The 12,756-nt window shown below is 47.9% G+C and overlaps 2 protein-coding genes across 2 annotated transcripts; one reads left to right on the forward strand and one right to left on the reverse strand.

Annotated features, from left to right (window-relative positions):
* The first annotated feature begins 194 nt into the window (after positions 1 to 194).
* LOC124229730 (glutathione S-transferase Mu 1-like) lies at positions 195 to 3,192 on the forward strand. The gene is made up of 3 exons (XM_046645090.1): positions 195 to 369; positions 446 to 556; positions 2,649 to 3,192. The coding sequence occupies exons 1-3, from the start codon at positions 316 to 318 to the stop codon at positions 2,736 to 2,738; spliced, it is 255 nt and encodes an 84-aa protein (XP_046501046.1). The 5' UTR covers positions 195 to 315; the 3' UTR covers positions 2,739 to 3,192.
* A 6,076-nt stretch (positions 3,193 to 9,268) lies between these two features.
* Positions 9,269 to 12,346, reverse strand: GSTM3 (glutathione S-transferase mu 3). The gene is made up of 8 exons (XM_046645513.1): positions 12,190 to 12,346; positions 11,766 to 11,841; positions 11,340 to 11,404; positions 10,580 to 10,661; positions 10,386 to 10,486; positions 9,952 to 10,047; positions 9,752 to 9,862; positions 9,269 to 9,461 (listed from the first exon to the last, which is right to left on the reverse strand). The coding sequence occupies exons 1-8, from the start codon at positions 12,235 to 12,237 to the stop codon at positions 9,363 to 9,365; spliced, it is 678 nt and encodes a 225-aa protein (XP_046501469.1). The 5' UTR covers positions 12,238 to 12,346; the 3' UTR covers positions 9,269 to 9,362.
* Between the last annotated feature and the right edge of the window lie 410 nt (positions 12,347 to 12,756).

Genomic DNA, 12,756 nt, shown 5'->3' on the forward strand with positions numbered 1-12,756 from the left:
GGTGGTTGGAGATGAGTGGTGACAGCTGCAGGGACAGTGTGGCATTGATTTCTGCCTTCCCATTGCCTCCCACAGATGGGAGGTGGTTCCCAGCAGGAGTCTAATGACCGCAGGGTAGGTTAACTCATAGTCTGGGAACCAACCCAGCTCTCATCACAGGGCACATGGCTGCTCACCCATGGAAGCTGGGGATCATATGCAGCCCTAGGGAGGCCTGTCCCCCTGCCGAGGGCGTCTGTGTCTGAGGGTGGTGACAGCTGTTTTGTGCCTCAGGAGAAACTGAAGCCTGAGTACTTGGAGGCGCTTCCTGAAACAATGAAGCTCTTCTCACAGTTTCTAGGGAAGAGGCCTTGGTTTGCAGGGGACAAGGTAAGGAGGAAGGCTGTGGATGGGGAGTTGTCATTCTTCCCAGAGTTTGGTACCCATTTCCTTCGCCTGTCTGCAGATCACCTTTGTGGATTTCCTTGCTTATGACCTCCTTGATCGACTTCGTATGTTCGAGCCCAAGTGCCTGGATGCGTTCCCAAACCTGAAGGACTTCATAGCCCGCTTTGAGGTGATTTCACTAATCCTCCTTCTATTTACATCTCTTTTGTCTTTCCTTTTCTCCTTGATGCTTTCCTAGTCCTGGAGCCAAAATGAATGTAACTATCATTAATTGAGGACTTGCATTATGTCAGGATCTGTGGTCACGATTTTCCATACAATGGGTCCTATGTAACCTTTTCACATTCCTGCTGGAATGTTACAGACAGCGAAACTGAGGCTGAAAGGATAAGTAATTTGCTCAAGGTCACAGAGGCAGGACAGGCTGTGCTGGGCTCCTTGTCAGTGTCTGGCTTCCATGGGCAGCAGTCAGTGGCTCTTGCTTTCCTGTGCCAAAGAGCGAAGGCCCAGGTCCTTTCCCAGCCTCGGTGACACAGCTGAGGACAACGTGGATGAAGGAGCGCGTTCAGGGGTCTGTCTGTAGCTGGCATTAGTGAAGTTGAGACACAGTAGGCTTGATATGAAGCACCAGAGACACAGACAGTATTTACTCTTGATCTGCAGAAACCTTGGCAGGTATCAGATCCTTGTTGTGGGTAGTTCTGAGATTCCAAGGCTGTAGTTGGCCCTGGGATTTGAGTCCACGTGTGGGTGCCCCTATGGAAGGAGTTTATCTTGTTGTCTTCTGTTTGGGGCACTACCTTCCCCCCATCTCCTTTTCCTTCTTCCAACTACTTACCCAAGATTCTGCCTCAGCGATGGGGTAGTACGTTTATGTTAGATCACCTTCACTGATCAGATCTTCTCCTGTGTATGAGGCACTGTGTCAGGCACAGTGGGGCTGCAAAGGTGACCCAGGCCTGGAGCTCAGCCTCCTGGGGCTCAGTGCACTTGGAGAACTACAGGAACGAGGCTGTGTGGTACATGCGGGACCAGCTGGCTGCTGGAGGAGCACAGCCAGGACCCCCCTCACAGCTCATCATGGGTCCACTTATTGGAGTCATGATTAGTCCACTCATTGGAGAGCAGCACGTCTGCTTAATTACAGATTTGCGAATTTGAGGCATTAGTGCAACAGGTTTCTCAGCCCACAATCTGTTTTCCTTTCCCATTCCCCATAGTGAAATCTGCTTCATCAGCTAGTTCTCATCAGCTCTGGTTCTGGTCCAGGCTGCCGGGCCTTGGGGATTTGGCAATTGCTGGGATGAATGATTGACAGGGAGGGATGGAGGACAGCGGAGGCTGCAGCCTGCAGCTTGTGGGGCCTTGCCCATTGGGTACAGACAGTGCCAGCATCTTTGGATCCTTTAGAACTTACTGGACACTGTCTATGTGAGACGATGGTGCCCAAAGACACGTACGTGTCATATTGCCTAGTTGGCTGCAGCAGGACTGGAATGAGGTAGGCTGGGGTCCAGTGAGATTGGGCCCAGATAAGAGGCCAGCAAATGGACTTTCTCCTTTAAGAGGAATGATTAGAGTCTGGCCTGGCTTCACTGCTCCACATCCTCCTATCAGCTTTCACTGAGGTTTTGCTGAGTCATTGGGTGAGATGTGGCCTCTTCTAAGCTGCACAGGCACATTCTGAGCTCCTTTGTTCTGCTAGGGGTCCCTCTGTGAGCAAAGCCTGGGAAGCCAGGCACCTCCCTCTGCAAAAGGGGAATGTTTGTGCAGACAGGGAGGACAGGGCCTCCTGTGGGGAGGAGAGGAGGGGAGCGTGGCAGAAAGAGCAGAGAACTGGAGGGAGAGCCAGGCTGCATTCCAGCCCTCCCGCTTACTGGCTGTGTGAGCATGAGGAAGGTGCTTCCCCTATGTGTGCCTCAGTTTCCCTCGTGATACGTGGTGAGAGTAGATCGTATCCTGTAGGTAGTTGTATGGAGATTCTGTAGTTATATTGTATCCCTGGTGGCTATGCAGCTCCTGGCAGTGCAGAGTCTCCGGCAGTGGTGTCAACTATTGAGAGGGCACGTTAGTTCCAGGAAATTGGATGAGTTGACCTTCCAGAGCTGGGGACCCCAGAAAGACTGTGTAATGCTCCAACACTTAAGCCCCCAAGGAAGGGCTTTACCAGGGTCCTGCATTCACTGTGCCTGGAGCGGCTGTGCCTGAGCCCCGTGGGGCAGCAGTCCCTGGGATCTGACCTTCTTTTTCCTCACCCTCAGGGCCTGAAGAAGATCTCTGCCTACATGAAGACCAGCCGCTTCCTCCCAAAGCCTCTGTTTCTAAAGATTGCTGTGTGGGGCAACAAGTAAAACTGTGTATGGCCAGGAGATGGGAACGAGGAGCCAGTGCTCTGATTGCTGCCCTGGGGCCCTGGAGAACAACTGGACCCTCCTTCACTCACAGAGTCACCCCTCTTGTTCTTTAGTCCCTCTTTTCTTTCCCTTCACCCCCACTCAGGTCTTTCATTTGGCTTCTTTCCCTACCCCTATCCCACATCCAACCAGGCCATTGAGAGCTTCAGTTCCCTACATTTCTTCAGCAAAGTCCCCCCAGCATTATCCTTCATGAACTAAAGTCAACCAGACTGTCCTCCCTTCAGTGGTTGCTCTGTTTGAGGTCCCCAAGCAGACCCCTGGTCTGTAGAGCTCAGCCCTGAGCTCCCGGCACTGTTCTGAACGCCAGTATTGTCCTGGTGTCCTGGCCTTGCTCCCCCAGCTTGTCCCTGTCCAGCCATGCCTGGTCCCCAGTAAAGCCTTAATCACACCTGCTGTGTCTTGTCTTATTCTCTCCTGGCCACCTGAAGTCTCCAGCTGGCCCTGCTGCTTCTGACGGTCTGAGTGGTGATGCTGGCAGTGGCTGAGTCCATGGGCATCCTGTGTGGTTGGAAGGTGTTCTGAGACTCCTCGTTCCTGTTTCTGACACCCATACACAGGAAGCCTCCTTGGGCTGTCTGTGGAAGGGAGGCCTCCCTCTGGGCCTGGATCTCTCCTTCGTCCATCCTCCATTATTGAGGGCTCATGGCTGTGCAGAGCTGTGTGTCTTAGTGAGGTGGGCCCAGAGGTGGTGGGAATTCCCAGTGGAGAGAACCAGGATTCCTTTCCCTTCTCCATCGTCTGGCTTCATCACTTGTGTAAGGTCTCTAGGATCGTATCTCTACTCTTTTCTCAGATACCTTCAAGCGCCTTCCCCTGGCTTGCTTCACAGCTGTCATTGGGACCTTGTTTCTTGCTTACTCCATTTTCCTAGGTACCTGTGATTTAAATGTCTTTAGTCCTTGCATGTCTGAAAATGTCTCACCTAGTATACACTGAACTAATACTTTGGCTGCATCTAGACTTCTAGGACGTAGACCTTCAGACATGTGATGGAATTACTGACAGCTTCTAGAGTTCACCATTGCTGATGAGAAGGGTGATGCCAGTCTGACTCGATCTCTTTATAGATGACCTTTTTTTTTTAAACTTAAGGAACTTTTAGGTTCTTCTTGCCATTGCAAGTCCAGAGTCTACATGGGGACTTAAGGGCTGATGTGTTCCCACTTCATACCCTCCCAGGAACATTTCTAAGCATAGGTTTCCTTCAGGCCATTGAATAGTCACCATTCCTCCATCTGCATTGCATCCTCTGGAAGTAATTTTAAATCACACTGTAGAGTTAGCTGCTTAAGAGGAAGATTCTAGTAGCTGAGGAGTTCCCAAACCATGCCACCATAAATAGTTGCTGACTTGTGGGTCTAGTATTCAGGCAAGGCTCAACTGGGAGAAAATACTGAAATCACTAAAGGACTCTTATGCAAAAATAATTTATCCAAACACAGATCCCATGAAAAAAGGGCCAAGTCTTGAACAGTTATTTCCCCAAAGAGAATATCCAGGTGGGCAATAAGCATATGAAAAGGTCCTCAACATCATTAGATATTGGGGGAGTTATACACATAGATCCTATTACATACCCACATAGGCTAAATCAAAAGGACTGACAATTGTTCTTGAATTTGTGGAGTATCTGGCACTGTCATTCATTGTTGGTGGGACAACCACTTTGAAATACCAGTGATATCTACTAGAACTAAACATACATTTACCCCCATAAGGCTAGTCCTGTCCAGAAGACCCAACAGCCGCCCTGCAGTTCCTACCTTCTTCCAGTTCTTTTCCCATTTGAAACATAATTTTGGAAGAAAGCAGATACGGTTTCAGTCAGTGTTCAAAAAAATATCTGTTGAAGCCAGCCCAGTGGCGTAGTGGTTAAGTTCGTGCTCTCTGCTTCAGCGGCCCGGGCTTCACCAGTTCAGAACTCGGGTGCGGACCTACACACTGCCTGTCAAGCCATGCTGTGGCAGGTGTTCCGCATGTAAAATAGAGGAAGATGGGTACAGATGTTAGCTCAGGGCTAATCTTCCTCCAAATAAAAAAATCTGTTAATACAATTGGAAACATTACACCATAGAAGCTAAAATAGAGAGCTATTCTCAGTTTCCTTCAAACTTCTAACACAATAGGAAGATTATCCTGTTTGTTCTGTTCCCATCCATCTGCACCATTGAAAACACTCCCTTCTAATCACCTTAGGTTGGCCCTCTTCTCCATGTGGGGCCACACAGCAGCAGCTGTTCATTTGAAAATCAAGTATACACACATCCAGTGAATCTTTTCTTCTGGATTTAAATGCTACGAATCAGTCACCTATAATTATTTCCACAGAAAATCCCCAAAGAACACTAAGAGCCCATCTTTGTTGGTTTTCAGAAATGTTTCATTCCAGTTTGGCCCTAGCAAGGAGAAAGCCAGATCACGAAAGCAGAAGACAGATTATGAAGGATCTTGTAAACTGGTGGAGATTGCCTTTTTCTGGAGGCCTAAGAAGCCGTCAAGTGTATTTAAGCAGGGGGGTGACCTGAGCAAATTTGCACATTAGACAAATCACTCACTACAGGTCAATTCCTTCCCTCTCCCCTGCCAACTCTCTGAATTCTCTAAATTTCTTTTTATTGGAGCTCATTGCTCCATCTAGTCTTGGAGCTGAAGGAGAAGGAATGTGTGCTTTCTGTTGGAAGTCCTGGTGTTCTCATAAGCCCTTAAGCTTGCTTTAAAGGGGGATCCATGTCCATACACATCAGTGCCCCCTACTCCACCCTTTCTCTCAATGAAATAACTCTACAATGAATTTTTCTTGAATCACATAATACATTTCCTTCTGAACTGGAAATGCCTTAATTAAGTTGCCTAACCTTCAACAATGAGTACAACGAGTTACCCTTATACATTTTGAGGAAGTGCTCCACCAAATTTAATGTACCTATCGCAAGTTTGTTTTCTGGAAAAGCTGTTATTGATGCTACTTGCACAAACCCATCACTGGTATACTAATTTCTCAACATTTCTGTGGCCTCTGCCTCTGGGATGACAGGACATGCACTTCCCCTCCTTGCTTGAAGGAACCATTGCGACAGCCTTCTCTTCTTGGCCTATGTCAGAATTAGAGGTGGGGCGGATTTAGAGCCTGGGGAAACCACATCTGTAGTTCTGTGAATGGATCTGTTCCTCTCAGTGGCCTTCCCTGCTTTCTGGGCCAGTAAGGTCCTTGGTTTTCGAAAACTGTTAAGTGGATTTTTACTAACAAACATAGTAACTAGAAAAGTTGGAACATATGATTTGCCTGTAGTCTTTCTCTCTGGAATTCGTGTGCAATACAGACCTATGCTTTTTAAACTTCTCCTTTCCAATTGCCATGTTGTTCTCTTCTGTCATCTGTCTTTCCCGGGATTCTTTTCTCAGAGGACTGAAGGGCCAATTTCTTGTTTCCATGCTCTCTTCCCTGTGGTGAACAGACTCTAAGATGGCCCCCATAATCCCACCTGTGGTCCTCATGCCCTTGTGAAATCCTGTCTTCTTGAGTGTGGGCAGGTCCTGTGATTTGCTTCTAATGGAATACAGCAAAGGTGATGGGATATTGTTTCCATGGTTACATTACATAGGACTATAGTGTCTCTCTTTCCAGGAGACTCTCCCCCTTACTGGGTTTGATGAAGCAAGGAGCCAAGAGTGGCCTCCGGCTGACAGCCAGCAAGAACCTGAAGCCCTCTGGCCAATAGGTCATAAAGAACTGAATTTTATCAACAATTACATGAACTCGAAAGCAGATCCTTTTCCAGTTGAGCCTTGAGATGAGATCATAGCCCTGGCTGACACACTGACAACAGCTTACAGATGAGACCCTGAAGCGGAGAGCCCTGTAAAGCTGTACCCAGACTCCTAACCCACAGACAATCTGAGACAATGTGTATTGTTTTAAGCTGCTAAATTGGTGGTAGTATTGTCACACAGCAATAAATAATACATTCCCTTTCTGAGTTCTGGTCATAGCCTCTATCTAGTCAGACAGGCATCCTCAGCTTCTCTGGCCTCCCTTAGATCCACAAGGCCTTCTCTTAGGGCACACTTCACTCACTCACACTATGGAAATTCATGTCCATAGTTACCAGGTTGCAGAGGAACTCTCAGCTTTACACCTCTTCTGGCCACAGGCTCCCCATACTGAAGATACTGGCCTGAATACCTGACTACTGCTACCAGAGCTGGCAAAAGGTGGCTGTTGAACTGTCTGCTTAGTATCACGTATCTGTACTAATTCCTCCTGAGGCAGCCCTCCTAACATCACTGGGCATCCCAGACATTCAGGCCCTCTGGCCCTCCCTCCCTAGAGGGATCCTTGGCTCCTGGTCCACAGTGGGCAGCAATCTGGCCCTCAGGTCACTGTCTTAGGCTGGAAACTACTCAAAGACTTTGCTCTGCAATTGGAGAGTGGTGCCAATTCAATCTCCACAGGAGTCGGTTTCCCTTAAGTTTGCTTTCTTTTCTTAAAACAAGCTTCTATTACACAGTAACACATGAATACATTCTCCTAGTTAAAAAAGAAAAATGTCCTTAGCCTATCTCTAGGGTCTCCTTTTACTTCCATTCTGGAGCCTGGGCCTTTCTCTGATTTGCCTGAAGTAAGCCTTGATATCATTTGGTTTGTCCTTGCAGAACTTTTTCTATGCATTCACATACATAAATCTATCTGCAGAAAATGCTTACTGCATGATTTCCCTTTTTAAAACATAAGAGATGTCATACTGAACATACTAATCTGCAACCTAATGTAAAAAATTCAGCAATGTGTCTTGGGGATCATTCCATGTTAGTTCATACAGTTGAATCTCAAATTGTCTCATGGTATTCCTTGTATTGATAGGCATTTACATAATTTCCACTTATTTGTTATTACTAATACCAGGTCAACACAAGGTTGACATAAGGGAAGCCATATTGTAGAAATCATATTGTAACTTTGAATGACCTCTAACTAACTAACCCTGCTGGATCTGCCCCCTCCAGGAGATCTGTCTACCTACTCTGTACATTTCATGACCCCTGCTTGTGTATATACCTCCTAGCTGCGATGACAGTAACTTTGTCCTTTTGAGTTCCTTACGAAGGTGATGCTGCCTGGACAGTGTCTATGCTGATGGCCATCATCAATGACAACTGAAAGACCTGGTGTGTCCACTCCCAGTCTGTAATACTAGAGGGTCAACATTCCTAACCATCTCTCCTATAACCCACTAGCCTATATAACTGCTTCAAGATTCTGTGTCTTCCTTAAGATGGTTCTTTAGGACACGAGTCCCCCATTTTGATTTGCCAGCTCACTGCTTAACCAAATGTCTTTTCTCTGCCACCATCTTGCCTCTTGATGAGTGGCTTTCATCTTGCGGCAAGCAGATCGTGCCCTTTGTGTGGTAACATTACCAACAATACCACAATCTTGGTATATACCTTAGGTATATGGGTGAGTTATTAATAGGATGGAATTATTAGGTCACAGGATATGATCTGACTTTCAGAAGAGACTGACAAACTATCCTCCAAAGTAGCTATACCACTTTACAAGTTCACCCGTAGGAAATGCACATCACCTTCCTAAGCCTTGCCGACACTTTATAAACTTACTTTTTGTTCATCCGATAGGTGGAATAATGGTCTCTCATGGTGTAATTTGCAGTTCCTTGGATTATAAACATCTTTTTAACATTCTTTTTTGGCCATCAATATTTCTCTTTCTGTAAATTATTCATTCATGGTTTTTTGGTCAATTTTTTAAAACTGAGTTGTGTTAGTCATTTATTGTAGTTCTTTACATAAGTCTTTACACCAGGCCTTTGTTTTTATCCCATCTGTCATTTAATTTTGCTTATTTGTGCCTTATCACAGATAACTTTTAGAATTTGGTACTGTTCAATTTGCAATTTTTATGTCTTATTTAGAGAATCTTTTCCTACCCTATGATCAAAAACATTTTTACATTTTCATTAATACTTTTACAGCTTGCTACTTAACATTGGGCCTTACCTTCCAGATGAATTAATTTTAGTGAATGGTATGAGGAAGGGTTCTATTATTTTTAATTGGTAATTGTTCAATGCTATTTGTTGGTTAGCCCGCCAGTGTGAAATACGATCTTCATCACACTAAAGTACCACATACAAGGGTCTGTTTCTGAACTCCAGTTCTGTGAAGTCCCCAGTACCACACAGTTTTACTTGATATGTTCACCAGGTGTTTATAGGGGCTCTAGTCCCATTTAATACACCTGTTCTCTACAACTGTGCGAGCTCACCTTTATTTCTAGTACTCACTCAACAAGGCTTCTGCAAGAACCCCTAGCCATTGAACACAGCTGGGGGTGGCGGATGTCAATGTTGCAGTGATTGAACTCAGATCTTGGTAATTCTCCACATACCCTTACTGTTTCTCCTCCAGCCCCTACACCCAAAAGAAATCCAGCTAGACACCAGCAGCCTAAGTGCTATTTATTGAAAAGAGAAGACGGAGTACAGGGCCCTTAGGGACGGGATGGAACAAAACAAGCAGAGCAAGTCTGCCTCCTGCTCAACATATTCTCTTGTTGCCCCAATGGGCCATCTTGTTGTTGATGGGCGTCTTGAAGAAGCGGTCAGACTGCATGTAGGCAGCTATTTTCTCCAACGCCTGAAGGGAAAGCATACCAAATCTTACAAAGACTCTCACTCAGTCCAACAGACCCACTCCAAAACAGTGACATTCACATGCTGCCTGCTCCCGCTCCCCACTTTTTGTAGACAGGGCCTTCATGGTGTAGAACCCAGGCCTTTCCCAAGACTTAAAGGTTTAGAGGTATCCGACCATTGATCCCTTTAGGCAAAATCTAGTGTTGGGCAAGAATCTACCACAATGGGGTCCCCTGGGGCTCAGGGGAGCCGGTGAGTGTTTTTGTAAGGCAAAGGTGCAGGGAGCATCACCTCAAAACGGCACATGAAAGCCTTCAGATTTGGAAATTCATCCAGGCACCTGGGCTCAAACATACGGTTCTGATCTAAGACATCATAGGTGAGGAAATCCACAAAGGTGAGCTAGACAGACAATAAGATAGTCAGGTGTGGGGAGTTCATTAACATCTGCAGAGATAGAAAAGTATCCTGTTCCTTTCCTTCCTTCCTACCTTTTCCCCTGCAAACCATGAGAATTTCCCCAGGAACAAGGAGAATTGTTTCAGTTGTCCAGGTAGCTGTTCCAAGTACTGAGGCTTCAGTTTTTCCTGGGAGAGAGGGAAAAAGAGAGAGAGTGAGAATAGCTGTCATCCTTATAGCTAATCAGGGCACCAGCCAGTGACAGAGACTTAGTGGCCCCTTCCCCAAGTGCCTTCCTCTCACTACCTTCAGGGAGCGATGGCAGGATGGAAAGGAGGGGTTTGGAAAGGAAGAGGGGTCAACACCAGAGTTATGTGACAAACAAACCCCCAGAAAAGAAGAGTTCTATTTCCTATTCTGACAGACTGGGTTGGTGAGAAGGTAGCAGGAGCAGAATGGAGCAGAATTAACCCTTGGGTTCCTAAATGCCCCTTTTTGTTGATGCCTGCCTGCTAAGTAAACTCACAAGGTCAGCGCTGTAGCAGAGTTTTGTCAGTTGCATGCGGAAATCCATAATTTGGTTCTCCATGATGTCCACTCGAATCTTTTCTTCTTCAGTCTCGCCACCTGTAGGCCAAATGACAAGAAAGCACTCTTGGCATTATCCACTCCCAGGTGAGCAACCAGCCGGATCTCCCTCACCAGCCCCACCCCACTCACACATATTGTGCTTGCGAGCGATGTAGCGCAAGATGGCATTGCTCTGGGTGATCTTATTCTTCCCATCCATCAGGTAGGGCAGCTAGAAGGAAAAGGACAGGTCAAACGAACCACCTGACTCTCTCTTCTGAGGAAAACGAGACTTACAGGGAAGCAAACAGTAGAGAAAAGATGCTGAGTTAGGAGAAAGAAGAAAATAAGTAGAAGGTAGGAATTAGCTCCCCACCTGATTCTAGACAGGGGTTCTTAACCTGTGTGTATGTGTATGTGCATGCCATGGATCCTTTCTGAGAATAAGGTGTTTAAATGCAGAAAGCAAATTACATACATTTACACAATTTATAAAACATTAAAAAATTATGAGAGTAATATGTGCCTATTAACGCATTTACTAACATGTAATAACTATAATTTCAAAGTATGATGACTGTAAATAATATTTACAATATCTACAACACACGTAATATAATATGAAAATACTCAACTTCTACTAGTAACAAAGTCACAGACATGGCTAATAACTAACGTCACTTATTGCCTATATTCACAATAGAAGGAACTGTTAACTTTCAGTTAGTGGAAACGAAAATGTAATTTTTTTCTCCAACCAAGTTCAAGTTCCAAATTCACGTCCTGAATTCTATCTATTCCATCCAGGTTAAGAGCACCTATTCTAGCTCCTTCTAGACCCCAGAAGAAAGAAGCAAGGATAGACTTGAAGGCCTTCCCTTCTGCCCACTCTTCTCCTTAAGCCACCTACGTTAGGAAAGGCCAGGTCTAACTTGAATTTCGCATCCAGCCATTGGCTTCTATCATAGTCAGGAGCTGTAAGAGAGAGAAGGAAGTGGAACCCAACCTCCTTAATGCGAGGAGAAGGGAACGATCTAATGAAATAACCTAGTTCCAATATCTCACACTTCCGGACCCCAAAAGCTCAACCATCTACTCTCTGGGGCCTATTTGGTGAACGGTTAACACGGGGTTGGGCTATGGCAGGGGGAGAATCTCCAGCTCCAGATAAAGGATGCCTCTCTGCCCACACAGGACACAGCAGAGAGCCTCCAGGTGACTGGGGCAGAAGTCCCCCCGACTCTGGCGTGATGCCACCCTCAGGCCACAAGAAGGGACAGTCGAAAGGCCTGCCCGGTTTAGTGCGCCGGCGCACCGGGACGCAGAGCCGCATTACCTTCCCCGCACGTGTACCGTTTCTCCTCATAGGATGTATCCGTGTACTCCAGGAGCATGCGGATGGCGTGCGCCAGCTGGGAGAGAAAGGCCCAGGTCAGCGCCTGCGCAGCTTCCGCCGGCCCCCAACCCCCGTCCGCCAACGTCCCCCAGGCCGGGGCCGCGGAGACGGTGCATCCTGCCGGGCGCTCGTTAAGCGTCCCCCGAGACCGGCCCGCCGTCCTCAACCCTTTCCGCGGGGCCGCAGATCCCAGAGGCAGGAGCGGGGTCGGCCTCCGCGGCCGGGGAGCACCGCCGGCGCGACGCGGCGAAGGAGGCGTGGCTCCCGGGTACAGCCCCTTCTCTGGACGACCGCGGACCGAGCCCCCGGCGGCTCCGCGTCCGTCTCCCTGACCGAGCGGCGCAGTCGTTGAGACGGCACTCACCCCGCGAATATCCCAATAACCCAGAACCATAGACGACTCGCACGACATGCTCACACCAACACCACACCTTCGAAGAGCAGAGGGAGACTGCGAACCGGTTGGCTTTATACCCGACGTAGGTAGGCGGGGCCAACGTGAGCGCCCTGGCCCCGCCCCCACCCTCTGCGCCCCTCGCGTCGCGCGTACGGAGGTCCACGCGCCTGCGCGACTTCTAAAGTCCCTGGAGTTCGGGGCGGAAAGACCCCGTGGCGAGTCGGGGGCAGGAGTGTGGCCTGCGTGCTGCGGGGCAGGAATTGGCCTCTGCGCCCGTTAGTAGTGCCAGTCAGGGCGGAAGGAGCGCCAACCGTCCGGGCAGTGGGGCGCTGGTTACCCCGGGAGAGTAGGATTCTTGCTGTAAAGTTATCGAGCGGGGTGGGGCTCGGGAGGAGGTGGACGAGCCTCGAGGGTCTGACCCAGCCTCTGGCCATCACGGGATCGCCAGCTGTGATGTGCACTTTACGGGCAGGTGGGGAGTCCAGAGCTGTTCCGACGGGTTCCGGCCCGGGGCCTCCGCAGCATGGCTGTTTC

This window comes from Equus quagga, chromosome 18 (assembly GCF_021613505.1).
Source record: "Equus quagga isolate Etosha38 chromosome 18, UCLA_HA_Equagga_1.0, whole genome shotgun sequence".
NCBI classification, from domain to species: domain Eukaryota; kingdom Metazoa; phylum Chordata; class Mammalia; order Perissodactyla; family Equidae; genus Equus; species Equus quagga.